This window comes from Mugil cephalus, chromosome 23 (genome assembly GCF_022458985.1).
Source record: "Mugil cephalus isolate CIBA_MC_2020 chromosome 23, CIBA_Mcephalus_1.1, whole genome shotgun sequence".
NCBI classification, from domain to species: Eukaryota; Metazoa; Chordata; class Actinopteri; order Mugiliformes; family Mugilidae; genus Mugil; species Mugil cephalus.
The window spans coordinates 8394300-8406589 of NC_061792.1; the positions used below are offsets into that span (position 1 = coordinate 8394300).

Sequence of the window (12290 nt, forward strand, 5' to 3'; positions counted from 1 at the left end):
CCATTTTGAGAGGCTTAGGAAAGATGAAGGTTTTACGCAAATTATGCCCATTGAAATACCTATCGCAGCCTCATGAGTTAAAGGCAATTGAAGCTCTTCCAAAATTGTGCTCTGTCACAAGAACATTTATTTTCTCCATGTCCTAATAGACTCTTTCATAAATGTTTCACAAATACCCCAGACTGTTTTGTTTTTGCATGGTATTCACTGGCATATTTTCTTTTTTCATGCCCCTCTTGCTTTTTGGTTAGGGATTTAGGCGACAAAGAACATACGGAAAGGCTTAGGAAAGATCATGGCTCGGGTGTTGCAGGCACGATAGCTAAAGCCAACTGAAACACTTCCAAAGTCGCACGCTGCCACCGAGGACACGGATTGGGCATTTTTCCTTGTGTCCTAACACAAATGACTAAAATAATATTTTGGAACTATTTCACATTTTCCCAAGGGGGTTGCTCTCTTGGGACCGAGAAGCCCCACAACTCGACCTCATTCCACCCCTTGCACATAAATATTTCCTATTAATAACCGGGCAAACATGTAGTTCTCTCGTTCCTCTGCGGCCCCCCGATTTACTCATTTTGCGTCGCTCATCCATGACGCGATGACACATGCGAGACGCGGGCACATGCATAAAAAAGCACGCCGCCTGGACCGGCTGCAGTTAAATGACTTGACACTGCGGAGGAAGCCATACATCAGCCTGTTGTTTTTTGGCCGGGCATCACCGGGCTCGGCTGGGGAGTCAGTAATGCTATGGTTGCCATTTATCAAACGACAGGGTTGCCGCGGCTCCGGATCACCGGGTGCAGCCCGCCGTAAACAAACAAACAAAATGGGGAGGCCTGATGAATACAACCGGGCTGCCCAGTGGGAACTAAAAATGAGGACATGGTGAATGGGGGGAGAAAAAAAAAAAAAGACTGAATAAAACATGGAACAACATGCTGCATCATCTTACAGCGTCTCTCTTCCTACACACAGACAAGGATATAAAGCCGGCCCTTTAAAAGCTTTGATCACACACACCTCCTGGTGCGTATCAATCCACATCCACATGTCAGCTTATCCCCTGGTTTTACCCCCATAGAATGGGAATAGCACCAGAAATAGCGTATTGTACATATGACATGATAGATCACAGAGTAATTGCCATCCATTCTGCATTCAGATTCGCCATCTCCTCGTGAAGCTCCTTATTTAGCTTTCAGATTGGGCCGAGAGGGAGGAAAGAATCCCACCAGTCCTGAAGCCGGGATAACAGGCACATCTGTTACACTTATGTATGGCAGTAATTCAAAGAGAGAAGCGTGCCTCTGTATCACCTAATGCGTGTATTATATGTGTGTTATATGTAGCGCTGCATATAATACATGCAAGCACTAAAACACTCACACTTAATATGGCACCGTATGCCATATACTTCCTTCCAGTGAAAAGACGGAAGATCGTAATCTTAAGTGCTCTCCAGCACAACAAAGGGACAAATAAGCTGTCCACTAACCGATAGAAAAACATGCCATCAGTAGGGACAAACGGGTGTTCACGTGAAACAGATTTAATGTGGAAAGCTCCTCGCCGCGTCCCTATGGAAACGCTTTTGTCACTTCCTTTGCGAGGGCCGTGCACCCAGACGATTCCCAGATGGGATCCCGCTAATCGAACCCAAATTATATTTAGCGGCCGCGTTTTGCCAGCGCGTGAATCGCAAAAAGTGAAAAAGGGAAGGGGAGAAAAAAAAAGAAAGAAAGGGAAAATTTGTCCTCGGACCAATTAAATAACCGGAATTCAAAGCAGTGAGTGGGCCTGTTAGTTCGGGCAGATGGCATCAGAGTCAGGATCCAGATTGTGCTTTTGAATGGCTGTTTTTTTAATTCAGCAGAGTCCAGGCAGTGGTAACTAAAAGGCCTGATTAGAACAGAAAGTCTGGGAACAACTGACAAATAAATAAAAGTTAAGATTTTATATTTTGGGTGGGATAAATAGCCCGGTGAACACACTGAACTACATGAAGTTCTTTGTACTTTTACGCAAACTTTACTCTCAGTGAGTCCTTGGCTGTCCCTTTCAATATGACATTTCAGGTTAAAAAAAAAACAAAACACTTAATCCGTAACATTCCAACCGTAAACCAACCCCCTACTCAAGACCACAGGAACAAACACATTAACAGGGTGTCACACAGAAAGCATAAGGAAAGAGAACTGATCAGTAATTACGGCATGTTGAGGTATAAGAGGAGGCGGGGGCGGTGGCGGTGGTGGGGAGTAAGAACCGGTTGAGCGCTGATGAACATTTGAGCATTTCTACATGCCTGAAGGAATTCCATTAACCACTCTGATTAAAGTAATCATTGGAGCCATCGGTGCCTGTCAGATGCCATCCCTGCCCTCTCAATTACCCAGAACTCCTTGAACTGAATTGCTCACAACATCATGTGAGACTGGGTGGCAAAAAAAAAAAAAAGAAAAATGGCTAGAGAGGCAGAGCTGAGGACGGGGCGTCTCCGGCACTCAAGCATATGGAAAGCATCCACCTGCCGCATCTGCAGCATGCACAGGGCGAACCACTTATTAGCCTAATTATCGTTTACGCATATTGTTGCGGCATCAGCTGGTGCAGCCCAAATGTGGGAAATAAAGCGGAAATGCTAGCAACCAACTCTTCTAATGAAGGCAGCTGTCGGGCTCCGTGCTCGGCTAGGTCCACTAACCTTTTGTTTCTAAATATTGGGTTTCGTCTAAGCAACAGTTTCAATTAATTAATTGATAACGACAGTCCTTAAAAAAATGCCACATAATCCTGGACAAATAGTTTGATTTCAAAAAGAAAAGAAAAAATCACAACTTTGCATTTTTTTTATTTCACACAGACATTTTTCGAAAGAAAAGAAAAAAACACCCCCTAAAAAGAAGAAACATTCTTATGATTAAGAGCTAATAATGCATGAGCAAGGCTTGAAAGTGTCTGAGGGGCCTGGGCCCTCAGACAGAGGGCACCCTAGATCCTGGAGTCAAAGAAACAGCAAAAGAAACAGCAAAAGTCCAAACTAGCAAAATTCGTCATAGGGTAGATATAAGGGGGGTTGCGGTGTTTTCAATGCACTGCGGGGGCTTCATAGTTTTAAGGTTTGTTTAATGGTTTCTGCCAATAGGTAGAAATCAAGGGCGCGGATTTCTCAATTTCTCCACAGGGCCCCAAATAATTGTCGGGTTTGCCTGTCTTGATGGAGTGCCCCTGCCCTCAGGGACCTTAAAAGCTGTGGAACTTGTAGTTACTTGTGTAAAATGAAAGTGCTGAAATGCGTTAGTTTCTACTCATGTCAGGAGGATGTGAAATATAGTGATAATTTACCCCGTTTACCATCTCTCATAGAAAAAGAGAAAAAAAAACTAGCTGGAGGAAGCAGGGGGGTGAATGGGGCCCTAGATTTTACTTTTGCCCTTAGGCCCTTTAAAGGATTAGCGCGGCCCTGCGGATGTGTAGCATCAAGCTGATTTTATTTACCATAAACACTCAATTCTCGCCAACACCATCTGACAAGCGGCCGGATATAATACTGTGCGAAAAAAAAAAGCCCGAGAAAACGAATCCAGAGAACGCTTAATTAGCCTGGTATTTTCAGCGCGCAGTTAGAAAATAATTGCCTCCGAGTTAAAACGCCGCGCGCCGAAAATAGCCGATCTGGCGAGCCAACGTTTTGACGCAGCTTGGACGAGTGTCACGCGCTGCTGTGCCACGCCGATTCCACACTGATTAACTCGGGAAGCGGGAGAGGATACTGGAACGCTGCTCCCGACTCTTTTTGGGGGGAATTTTATAAATTCGAGAAAACTTTACTGCGTCATGCGGTGCAAAAAGCAGAAAAAAAAGTGATACTTCTATGGCAGCTACATCTGCACCTCCATCACGCTCCGTGTTGCGTCAGATTCCGCACAACAGGTTTAGCCATAAATCATGGCGGCCCTTGCGAGGCATGAGGCAACACAGCCTGAGATATTTCACCTTAGAACTTCCTCCCTGGCCTGAATACAGATCTTGACCGCTGCACAAATCTCACTTTTGGCCTCTTTAAAGAAATCAACTCCCGGCTACATGTCATGCTAAGCTGACGGAGTGTCACTTTAGGCAAACTACAGCTTAAGAACGGCTATAAATAGATGAATCCGATACGGCATCACAAACTCTTTGCCCTTCCTTGCCGCTTCTATTTGTGTGGAGACCTAAAGAGCTGATTAAAAGCATTATTTCAACTGAAAGTAGACTCCCCCCACCTCGCCTCCCTTCTCTGTCTGCACTACAGACTCCTGCAGCAGCATGCTCCATGCACCCATTATGCAGGATGCAGGGTCACATCAGTAATAAACCCTCTGCACTGGGAGTTCGGCCACACTGAACACGCATACGCAGCAGTGAACCTACTCCGAAATGCACGATTCAGTAACTGTGTTCGAGCATTTGCAAATACAGTATCCTTGGAAGTCATGACAAACGTCACCATCTGTGCCATCACCCTGCGGAGAGGTCCCACCCGTCCCCCCTCGACGTATACAACATTTAAACGGATCTTTTTCAATGCAAGCATCCCGGAAAAAAAAAGAAATAAAAATCCATGTCAAGAGCTGTCAGCGCTGTGACGTCCCATTGTCCCACCGATGCTTGGAGACTGCACACACACACACACACACTTCTTGGCTATGATTCACATCCCCTGCTACATGTATGACACATCCACAGTTACACTCGGTTCCAGGACTCCTCATCTCCCAAATGGCGCCTTCTGTTCCCATTCTGGGCTTCTATGAAAAGATCCGACAGAGACCCAGAGCATTTTGAAATTTTTCAATTTTTCTTCAATTTTTTTTTTCTAAGTCATCGACAGAAGGCAGCTGGCACCACGCAGGAAGGCAAAATTAATAATAATTAAGATTTAAAAAAGAAAAAAAAGAAGCCCAAATCATTTCATTTAAGTTAAGAATTAAATGACTGATTAAAGTGTCTCACTGAAACACTGAATTCTTTAATGGTGATGCTTGCCGCGTGCTGGAAATGGTGGCATGGCGCGTCCTTTGCATTTTTATAGAGCCCGATTTGCATACCGGATTTAAGTGGGTCAAGTGGAGAGGAACCTGATGAACCATTTGAACGCACTCTCTCCAGATCTCATTGTTTTGTTGCACGTAAAATGGAAAAAAAAAAAAAAGCTTAAACCAGCTGTTTATCATAATTCATCATTGTTAGAATGCTAAAGTTTCTTTTTTTTTCCCATCAGGCCTTCACGCAATTTCAAAGAGACAGCCTAAGATAATGCGCATTGACTGACGCCCATTGATTGCAGCCTTCTCTGAGATACTAGCTTCCTCTTTGAGTGAAGCCTATACACTGCACCTTTATCTACTTCTTATCTACTGAGTCCACAATACTTTTTTTTTTTTTTTTTGCCTCTTTCCTCTTGTTTGATTGTAAATGCAATACTCTGGATATCGAGCCTCCTTTGTGTCCCCACCAGCCGCCGCGGTCGCCCGCCCCCTCCCATAAGCACATTATAAGAACCTGACATCATGTTTATTTGATGACAATAACATAGTTTGGTCAATATAGTGCAAGAAGTGCAAAGCAATCAAAACAAATGATAAGGGATAGAGAATCTGCCAATGCTTGTATAAAAATAGGTGTTACATTGATTAAAATATCAGTATTACACAACAGAATCAATACTTCAAATAGCATTTATGAATTTTGATAACATATCAATTCTACATATTAAGAATGAATACCCATATTCATTTTTAATATAATAATCTCCTTTATGAGAGCTCCTCGAAGGCTAACCCGCCTTCCAATTCCAAAAAGTGCAGAAAGCATACAAAGACACTTCTTTTTTTTTTTCCTTTTTAGTTGTTTTTTTTTCTCTTCGTCTTCTTCAAATGATGCAGTCTGTTTTGAACATTTTTCGGGGGGGAGTGGGAGTGGGAGGGGAGGGAGGGGTGGGAGGGGTGGGAGGGAGGGGTGTGCCACTTTCAAAAAAAGCCACTTTTACAATGCAGAGCTACAGGAAATGAAAGTACAAACATAAGCCTTTTTTTTTTCTTTTCTTTTCCGGAGGATCATGGAGTATGATGACACAGGTAATATTGATGTAGAATCAAAAGTTTTGAAAAGACATGGCAGATTATATCAATAAATACTTACTTACAGACTACAGCAGAAAATAGTCCTATACAGTTTTGATGATCTGCTGTACAGTGTTTTTGTCAAGGAGTGATTTTTATAAACATTTCTTTCTTATTTTTTTTTTCCTTTTTCTGATTGACAATATACCTTATGTATGGTTATATTCCTGAAAATGTCGGGTAAGATTTACCTGTACACTTACATTTTTGTGTGTATTATTCGATCTTCACCATAGAAAAATAGATTTTGCATCGTCAGTTAAGTAGAGCAATTTTGTTCATCCGGGTTTTCAGAAAGCTGTATCCATTCCTGTAAATGTCATGTTTCAGAAATAAGAATAAGATTGTTTCGGTCGGCACACCCCGTTTCAACTCCTTTTCTTTTTTCCCCCCGCTCTTCCTCGCGCGAGCTTGTACTGTGCCAAGGCACCCCGTAAACTGAGCCACTGTTTCAAGGAGGGTCAAGAGAGGAGAGAAGAAGAAGGAAAAAAAAAGAAAAAAAATGCTTCATTACATTAGTGATGCTCAGAACTGGCTAAAGGTGGTCTGTTTCTCAAGAACTTCGAGGTAATCGGGCTCAGACTGCAGTTTCGCTTTTAGCTCCAAGTACTCGTTTCTGTTGGGCTCGACATAGACAGTACTGGGTGCCGTGCCGTAGAGCACTGTTTCTCTTATTCTCTCCGGGTGCAAGAACTGACGCCTGACATCAAAATTTGGGTTGTACGTGTACGACACGGGCCCCGCGTACTTGTACTCTAAATTGGCACCTGCTGGGATGGACGGGATGGACTGATGGGGGGACTGCTTGTCCGGCTCGAGGATGCCTCTGAAGAAGTGGTCCGCGTCCTGGACAGGGGAGGGGTTGTCGCGCGGCTCGATGGTGCTAACGCTGTACGTAGGGCTCCTCATCGTGCTGCTGTCCCTCTCCTCGTCCGGGGTACTCCTGTATGTGACCTTGAGCTCGTGTAAGTCACGGTAATCCTCCACCGTGTTCCCTTCCCGTGACCTGTAAATGGGGTTTTTGCACATGTGGCCCATGGGATGGGGAATATACTCGTACACGTGACCTGCCGGGGCCTTGACTTTAGGGCCGGAGCGGTTGCTGTAGAGGCTGTACTGCAAGTTAAAAGAGCTGACATCCGAGTTGTTGGTGCTCGTGCGGTCACTCTGGGACTTTTTGCGCTTTTTCATCACCACGACAAAGAGCCCCGCGGCCACGAAGACAGACATGATGAACACGAGCAGGAGGCTGAGGATGAGGACGGAAAGGGGCACGGCGTTGCTGGTGGTGTTGACCTTCTGCGGCGCCTGCGTGGTGACGACCCGCTCGTCCATGGGCTCGTCCGTCGGGGGCGTCGGTGAGACGTAGGCGTCGGAATAGTCCGGGCAGAGCTGCTCCGACTGGATGGACCGCACGTCGGCGCCCTTGTGGCGCTTGGGCGCCTCACACACGACCTCGTTCACCACAGTGCCGGCGCTCAGCTGCTCGAGCCATATCTTCATCCCCACGATGTCGCAGGAGCAGTCCCACGGGTTCTCAAACAGGTCTATCTGCACCAGCAACTTGAGCTGATCTAAAACGCCACTCACGGGCAGATTTTGGAAATGGTTGTTGCGCAGGTTGAGCCTCGAAAGGGAGAGGCTGGAAAAGATGCCCACGGGTAAAGTTTTCAGGAGGTTATTGTTGAGGAAAAGCAGCTGGAGATTAGGGAGGTAGCGGAAAGTGCCCGCATCAACCTCCTTGATTTTGTTGTACTCTAAATAAAGATACTGCAAGTTCTGCAAACCGTAAAACATCTCTCCTGTAAGCCTGTCCATGAGATTACCGTTTAAATACAGCCTACGGAGGTTGGTTAAATCCCCAAAAGCCCGGTCGTGGATGAGAGTTATCCTGTTGTTTCCCAGGTGAAGCAAATCCAATCCAATGGCATCGACAAAATCTGATCTCCGTACCACAGGGATGTAATTTCCAGTGAGATACATTTTTTTCGGGTTGTATGGCTTGGGTTTTAGATCAGAAATGCTTTCAATCTTTCTCTCTTGGCAGTTGACATTTAACCCAATTTCAGATATCTGCAGATTACACGTGCAGGCAGTGGGGCAGTCCAAAGGCACAGGAGATTTGGTCTGAAAAGCAATGATGGGGCCATAGTTGTACGGGTTGCCGCCTGGTATTCGAGAGGTGGGCTTTAACCTAGTTCTGTTAAATTGCCGCGTGCCCTTTGTAGGCCTAGAGGAGGATCTAAAAACGGCCGAGGAGGTGGCAGAGGCCGTGACGGCAGCCGGCGTGGTCTGGTAATATCCATTGGTGCTGCTAGGGGGCGCAGGCCTCACCGTGTCTTCCAGGGGTCTTCGCGGGCAGAGCTCCTGCTTGGACACCTCGTCCAGGTCCCGGCCGTGGAGCCTGAACGGCGTCTCGCACACCACCTCCCCGACCAGGGCCGTGTAGGCTATGCTCTCCAGCCAGGCCTTCAGGGCGATCAGCTCGCAGGAGCAATTCCACGGGTTCTCCTCCAGTTGTAATTCCACAACTTTGTCCATGTGCTCCAGGAGGCCAATGTAGGGGAACATTTTCAACCGGTTCCCCCTCAGGTCCAAGTGCGTGAGGGGGACATTCCGGAAGATGTTCGGCGGGAGGGCAGAGAGCAGGTTGTCGTTCAAAATCATCACCGTCAGTTGGTGCAATTTGCTCAAGGCGTTGGGCTCTATATTGGTGATGTAATTATAATCAATCTGTAGGTATTCCAAGCTCTCCAGTCCCGCAAAGGTGTCGTCCCTCAGTGCTTCGATCTTGTTGTTATTCAGGTGCAACCTTTTTAATCCCTGGAGTCCATTGAAGGCGCCCGACTCTATCTCGGAGATGTCATTGTTTCCCAAGTGCAGGATGGTCACCCCGGTGTAGTTGATGAAATCGTTGACCGACAGCTTCTTCAGGAGGTTCCCCGTCAACAGGAGGTGATACATGGAGAAGTGGACGGGGCTGATCTCCGTCAGCCTGATGATGCCCCGGTTCTCGCAGCTCACCGTCAGGATCCCTTCCTTCTCCTCGCACGTGCACAGGTTTCGGCAGATCTCCCCATAATTGTCATACATCTCAACCAGCCTCAGAGATGATGCAATCAGAAGGATTATTTTTAGGATCCAGATATGCATTTTTCCTGGGTGAGGGTGCCCCAGCTCACTCAAGTGTGGTAGCAGTGTGAGGTGTCATCTGAGGGGGGGACAGAAAAAGAAAAAAAAGGAGGGATTCTGTTTTTATTTGGGCATGTGACAGTGCAACATTTACATAGAAGGCACACACAGAAACTGACATAAAAAGCCCCGATGAGCAAATATTAGACGGATCCGTGGCACAAACACACACGCGCGCGCGCACACACCACTCAAGCAAACACAAGCAGGCCCGTTCATGTTTGTTCTTTATGCAGATGCGACGTGTCGGCGTCATTTTAAGTAACAAGTTGAATCTCTCACATTTGCATGCGTAAACCTCTACATTCAAGTTGTTAACTACCCACGGTGCACGGCCACTGCGCATTTCTGATAGCTCGCCTGAATTCCAATCCATCTCGGAAGAAGGAGGGGGGGAAAAAAAAAAAAAACGCTTCGCCATCCACCGTATGCAGACTGATAGATTTGTTCATTTACGAATTCAATCCACTGAGGACTGAAAAAATAAATAAATAAAAGAGTCGCAGTCTAAACACTTTGATTTTATTTGTTCAGGGTTCAATCGTCTAAACTGACGTTAAATCTCCAAGATGAACTCCGAATCTCCTAAAGATTTCTCACTCACCCCGCATTACCGACGACTTGTGGGGAAACTGTCGGATCCCTGTCTCTCCACCTCCGTGCAAACAGCATGAGGACAGAGGAGGGGGGGATTTATTCTTCCTCTAAAGCGATCCTTGGTCGAAAATGTTTTAAGAAAAAACATGCCCTTGATCTCGTGAAGGAATCAACCGAATGCAGCAGCCGATGTTCCTCTTAAAATCCGGCCTGCCATGGAAGATGTGGATATCAGCCTACAAGGCGACAGTCGCAGCCCTTCTTCTGCCCACGGGCGGAATAGAGAAATGATAGGAGTTGAGAAAAAGCAAATAAGCGAGCGGGGCTGATCTCGCAGCTGTTTCCTGCTCGAAATCGCATTTTCGCGCGAGGTAAATAATTTTATTAGCAATTTGTAATATATACATTGCATCTGCTATTTGGAAGGTTACAGATAGTCTCCAACCCCCCTTTTTTTCTTCCCCCCTCTCTCTCTCTCCCTCTCTCTTCCACAGACTCGTGAGCGCGCGCTCGCTTGCGCGCAGACACACGCGCGCACATTTGTGCGTTCTTTAAAAAAAAAAAAAAAAAAAAAAGAAGAACACAAAAGCCCACACATCGACTCAGTGAATCTTCCTAAATGAGCACCTTTTGACGTCAGCTGTATGGTTTTACATCTGTGCGGTAGAGTTTTATAACCATGCGAAAACAAGAAATGCCCACAGCATCTATCTTCTTCGGGAATAATACAGATAACTTGGAAGCCGGTGCGCTTCTCTTCCAGTGCACAGGCAACTGGCATGAACAAAAAAACAAAACTGTATATGTGAGCATCCTCAAAATAAATGCACGGTCCATGCGTGTTATTGCCTGCCAGCAGAAACCTTAATTAATAACAGCAAATGAAACCCGGAATCAACTTCAGCAATGCAACTGAGGCGAGGGGCAGAGATTTCAGCACCATGGACAGATCCTCAAGAAATCTTACAGCGCATAATGCCTCGGCTCAGACATGCAATGGAGAGGAAAATAAAAATGAGGAGGAAGAAAAAAAAAAGGAAATCATTGTCCTCTTACCGTGCTGATCCGGGTAAACGCCAAAGCATCCCGAAAATCACGTCTGCGCCCCGTCTCTTCCCTCCAACCTCAGTGAAAACATGGATTTCACCGTCCGCCCTTCCGTCGGCTGTGAAAAATTATAGAAAAAAATAAAAATAAATAAAAAATAAAATAAATGAATCAAGTCTCCTCGGTGTTTAGCTCCATAAACCAGACACAGAAGCCACATACACAGTCTCATTCACGCCAATAACGTGACAGCCGGCGCGGCAAAACCTGCCCCTGTCTTCAGACTGAAACGAGCGGTGTCATCTCGGAAGAAGAGCCAAAACCAAAGTTCGGACATGATTAAGCGGGGAGGTGAGCGAAAAACGCGTAAATCCCACATCAGAGGAGACTCGCCGCATGCATTTTAACTGTGACTTTCATCCATGCGCACTGGCGGAGCGGAGGAGAGAGGCACGAAATCTCCCCCCCGTCTGCTGCCAGCGGTGCGGCTTGTACCAGTTTTATGTACAGATCTGCCCAAGGTCTCTTTATTTCACTCGCCAGAGCGTCCAAAAAACGACCGGAGATCAGTGGGCGCGCTCCTCCGGCTCCCTCCTTGGATGCGAGAACCCGATCCCCCTCTCTGCAGCTCTCTGCGTCGGTCATACGATATCCCGTGTGTACACAAGCTTCATCTCCCCCACCAACGTTTCAACTAGTGGAACTTGATCTTGGTTGGCGCAAACCGGCGCATACCCCGCGGCCACGGACGCATTATGAAACAATTACCATCGTGTGACAGCCGGAATCACTCGTGAAAACGCATAAATCCCACAATCTCGGGACTGTCACGGCGCAGGGAATGAAAAGCAATTTAATGCGTGCAATACTCTTTAAGGGGGTATGGTAATGTGGAGGAGGTGGGTGCGGGAGGGGGAGAAGGAGGAGGAGGAGGAGGAGGAGGAGGGGGAGGAGGTGGGGGTGATGATGATGTGAAGTGGGGGGTGTCGGGTGGAGGGTGGCAGAGAGAGTAAAAAAGAAAAAGGGAGGCTGGAAGAAGAAGACCCGTAGAGGGCAGCACAATGATGAAAAAAAGCATCTTGGCAGCCTTGCTTTTTGCAAGTCTCTCTTTTTTTAATTATTATTATTTATTTTGATTCAGCAGCACACACACACACAAAACAAAACAAAAAAACATTTGATTTGTCAGAGTTTTACCCATTTCCTGCCATGTTATCTCCACTCTGCTGAAAGTCCCGACCTCAAGCTTTTCATTATTCATTAAAAAAAACGCCATGACAC

General features: G+C 46.3%; 1 protein-coding gene across 2 annotated transcripts; it reads right to left on the reverse strand.

The window, feature by feature from the left end:
- Nucleotides 1–2843: 2843 nt before the first annotated feature.
- Nucleotides 2844–11887, reverse strand: LOC125000940 (SLIT and NTRK-like protein 5). Of its 2 annotated transcripts, XM_047576710.1 has the most exons (3): nt 11232–11887; nt 11019–11127; nt 2844–9384 (listed from the first exon to the last, which is right to left on the reverse strand). In XM_047576710.1, the coding sequence occupies exon 3, from the start codon at nt 9324–9326 to the stop codon at nt 6699–6701; it is 2628 nt and encodes an 875-aa protein (XP_047432666.1). In that variant the 5' UTR covers nt 9327–9384; nt 11019–11127; nt 11232–11887; the 3' UTR covers nt 2844–6698. The 2 variants fall into 2 exon arrangements, with proteins under 2 accessions (XP_047432666.1, XP_047432667.1); XM_047576711.1 differs by lacking the exons at nt 11019–11127; nt 11232–11887 and adding an exon at nt 9970–10430.
- Nucleotides 11888–12290: the final 403 nt, after the last annotated feature.

Excerpts from the sequence above, each read along its gene's own strand:
- LOC125000940 (XM_047576710.1), bottom strand. The coding sequence starts at position 9,326 with ATGCATATCTGGATCCTAAAAATAATCCTTCTGATTGCATCATCTCTG.